This window comes from Hydra vulgaris, chromosome 02 (genome assembly GCF_038396675.1).
Source record: "Hydra vulgaris chromosome 02, alternate assembly HydraT2T_AEP".
NCBI lineage: Eukaryota > Metazoa > Cnidaria > Hydrozoa > Anthoathecata > Hydridae > Hydra > Hydra vulgaris.
Genome location: NC_088921.1, coordinates 71,592,574 through 71,595,470, shown reverse-complemented (window position 1 = coordinate 71,595,470; position 2,897 = coordinate 71,592,574). Strand labels below are relative to the sequence as shown.

The window sequence follows — 2,897 nt, the reverse complement described above, 5'->3', positions numbered from 1 at the left end:
ACAAGTTGAGCACGGTACTACCAGGGACATGGTAGGATCGACCTTAAAACCTCTCGCTTATGAAGCGAGCGCTTTACCACTACACCACTACTGCATTACCACTTCACCACTTTCATACATTGTGTAAATTATACAATTTGTTGCATTCTGTTTATTGAAAATAAGGGAAATGGATCTTTGTCGGTTATTATATTAGTATATGGTGCTGAGTTAATCAAATGCCTCCAATTTCTACAGCACTATGGCAGCCGCTTCTTTTTCAAATATCGCATGCTTCCTTTTGGCATTAGTTAATGTTCTTGAAAAGAAGGCAACTGGCCTGCCAAGTTGTAATAGTGTTCCTCCGAGTGCTGAGTCAGAGGCATCAGTTTCTATTGTTAATGAAACTTTTAAATTAGGGGAGGCTAGACAAGCTTCTACAAGTTTATTTTTGAGTATTTTTATTGCTTCTTTGGCATGTTGGGTTAAACTCTTTGTTGGAAAATTGTCTCTTGCTTGAGTAAGTGGGAGAGTTAATGCTGTGCAATTGTGTATCCACTTAACGTAATAAGCAAATAAACCTATCATTCGGTTTAGCTCTTTCAACGATCTTGGCTCAGGCATATTTTTAGTGCTTCGTATCTTTTTTGATCTGGCTTTATAGTTCCATTTTTAATAATGTGGCCTAAGAATTCGATATGAGTTTTTTTAAACTCTTTTCTTCGTTTATCTCAATGATGGCGATTTTAGCGTGTAGAAATGATGGCGATTTTAGCGTGTAGAAAGCGACTAAGGTTTTTATCGTGCTTTTGGGCATCTTTTCCACCAATAATTATATCGTCGAGATAAGCGTATGTGTTTTCAAGTTTATTATCCTGAATGAATTCATCCATTACTCTTTGGAAGATTGGTACTGCGTTTGTACATTTAAAGGGTAAGCGTTTGAACTCATATAATTTGCCATTAGCTTCAAATGCGGTTAGTTTGTAATCTTCAGGTCGTATTCTCACTTGATGATACGCCGATTTGAGATCAATTGTGCTAAAAATTTTATGGACAGCTATTTTAAGTATTAAGTCATCGATTCGTGGTGTAGGATATGAATCGAGCGGAGTGTGTAAATTAATTGTATTCGAATAATCGATCACAAGGCGATTTTTATTTCCTGTTGATACTACAAAACATTGAGCTCGCCAAGGGCTGCGGCTCACTTGAATTATGTCTTTTTTCAGTAAGCGGTTTATTTCATCTGTTATGACGGAGATATTTTTGGGAATCGTCGTGATTTTGGAAACGTCGTGAGTTTGTAGCTACTGGTTTTATTTTGTTAATATCGATTCCAGGAATTAAGGCGTATGTTGAACATTTCATACTTTTTGTTGCTAAACAGAATTTTAGAGGCTCTTTGTTTCCTTTAAAATTAATGGTAATTGAGGAATGACATGTTAACACGTCCATTCCTATAATTACTGGTGCTACCAAGTCGTCCACAACGAGAAATTGTAGTTTTAGTTTTTCTCTAGCCAATAATAATGAACCATGGAAGATACCTTTAACTTTTAATGTCGAGTTGTCTGCCAGTAATACCTTTGAGGTAGATTGAGTATCGTATGAAAATTTCCATTGTCGAAAAAGTTTTGATGTAATAAAAGTTTTGTCGGACCCAGTATCTAACAGTGCATATGTTAGATTTTCGTTTATGGTGACGTTAACTAGTCTATAAGGTGAGTCAATTGCTGCTATGACCGTAGATATTATTGTGTTATCATCCTTTTCGTTATATTCTTTAACAACTGCTGTTTTGTTTTAAGTTTTGTTTTCTTTCTTAGAAAGACAGACAGTTGCCCAGTGGCCCTTTCTATGACAATGTGTAAATGTAAAGTTTCGTGCAGGGCATATGATTTTTGAGTGTGGATCATTACCGCACCAAAAACAGGGAGATTTGGTAAGATTATGACTTGCTGCAAAAGTTGGTAGCGTGGTAGTAGCTGTTACGGTTGTTGTCAAATTAAGGGCATCTTCGGTGGCCAATTCCATCGTAAGAGCTGTTTTATAAAGTGACTCTAAATTGTCATTCGTAGCTTCAAGCAGTCGTTGATGAATAAAAGGTGAGCGGATACCAGCTATAAAAGCACCACATATTAGTAGGTTACTATGTTGATATGCTGTTTGAGGTTCTGTTGGACATTTTCTGGAAAATTGTTTTAAGTTACTCATAAAGCTTTCAATCGATTCCCCTTCCTTTTGTTTAAAAGAGCGAAGTTTATTGCGCATCATGATCGCTGTCGATCGTTTTTGATACTTGTTATCAAGAATTTTGATTGCATCGTCTTGATGTAACATCCTGAATTATCGTAAAAGCCTTCAATCCGCATAGAACGAGTTGAAGTTTACAGTCCTCTGGGATTGTGGCTTTATCTAGATAAATTGATAGCATTTTTTTCCAGTATATATAGTCTTCTTCGTTTGGTTCGTCGATCAGTACTTTTTTGAATATTTTTGCATCCATACTGATATATATTCATATATAATAAATTTCTATATTTGATAAAATTGTTGTAAACCATAATAAAATAGTAAAACCATAATAATAGTATTGTTGTAAACCATAACTAAAAAGTCTTTCATGTATATTTTGGCTTTTATCAAATATAAGAAAAAGGCTATAATACATATACAAGAACTACAAACATCTATCGTATATAAATAGCGTAACTAATAACCGTATGTATAATAGATTATATATAAATAGCGTTACTAATAACTGTAATATTCAGAAGACGGGAAGTGACCCCATTAATATTATAGTGCATTATTACTTAAATTATAACCAGAGTTGTTACGACATAATATGTCTGGCAGATCTGTCGACATATTTTTAGACATATTTTCTGCCGACATTAAATATGTCCCACATA

The 2,897-nt window shown here is 34.6% G+C and overlaps 1 protein-coding gene across 1 annotated transcript; it reads right to left on the bottom strand.

The window, feature by feature from the left end:
- Nucleotides 1-725: 725 nt before the first annotated feature.
- Nucleotides 726-2,322, bottom strand: LOC136076285 (uncharacterized). Its single transcript, XM_065789758.1, has 3 exons — nt 1,902-2,322; nt 1,353-1,775; nt 726-1,189 (listed from the first exon to the last, which is right to left on the bottom strand). Exons 1-3 carry the CDS (start codon nt 2,320-2,322, stop codon nt 726-728), a joined length of 1,308 nt encoding a protein of 435 aa, XP_065645830.1.
- Between the last annotated feature and the right edge of the window lie 575 nt (nt 2,323-2,897).

What these genes read in the sequence shown, in the direction of transcription:
- LOC136076285 (XM_065789758.1), bottom strand. Translation starts at nt 2,322, where the DNA reads ATGTTACATCAAGACGATGCAATCAAAATTCTTGATAACAAGTATCAA. An exon ending in ATCTCCCTGTTTTTGGTGCG is followed by an intron (nt 1,776 to 1,901) that starts GTAATGATCCAC and finishes AAAACAAAACAG; the next exon opens with CAGTTGTTAAAGAATATAAC. An exon ending in ATTCTGTTTAGCAACAAAAA is followed by an intron (nt 1,190 to 1,352) that starts GTATGAAATGTT and finishes ACATAATTCAAG; the next exon opens with TGAGCCGCAGCCCTTGGCGA.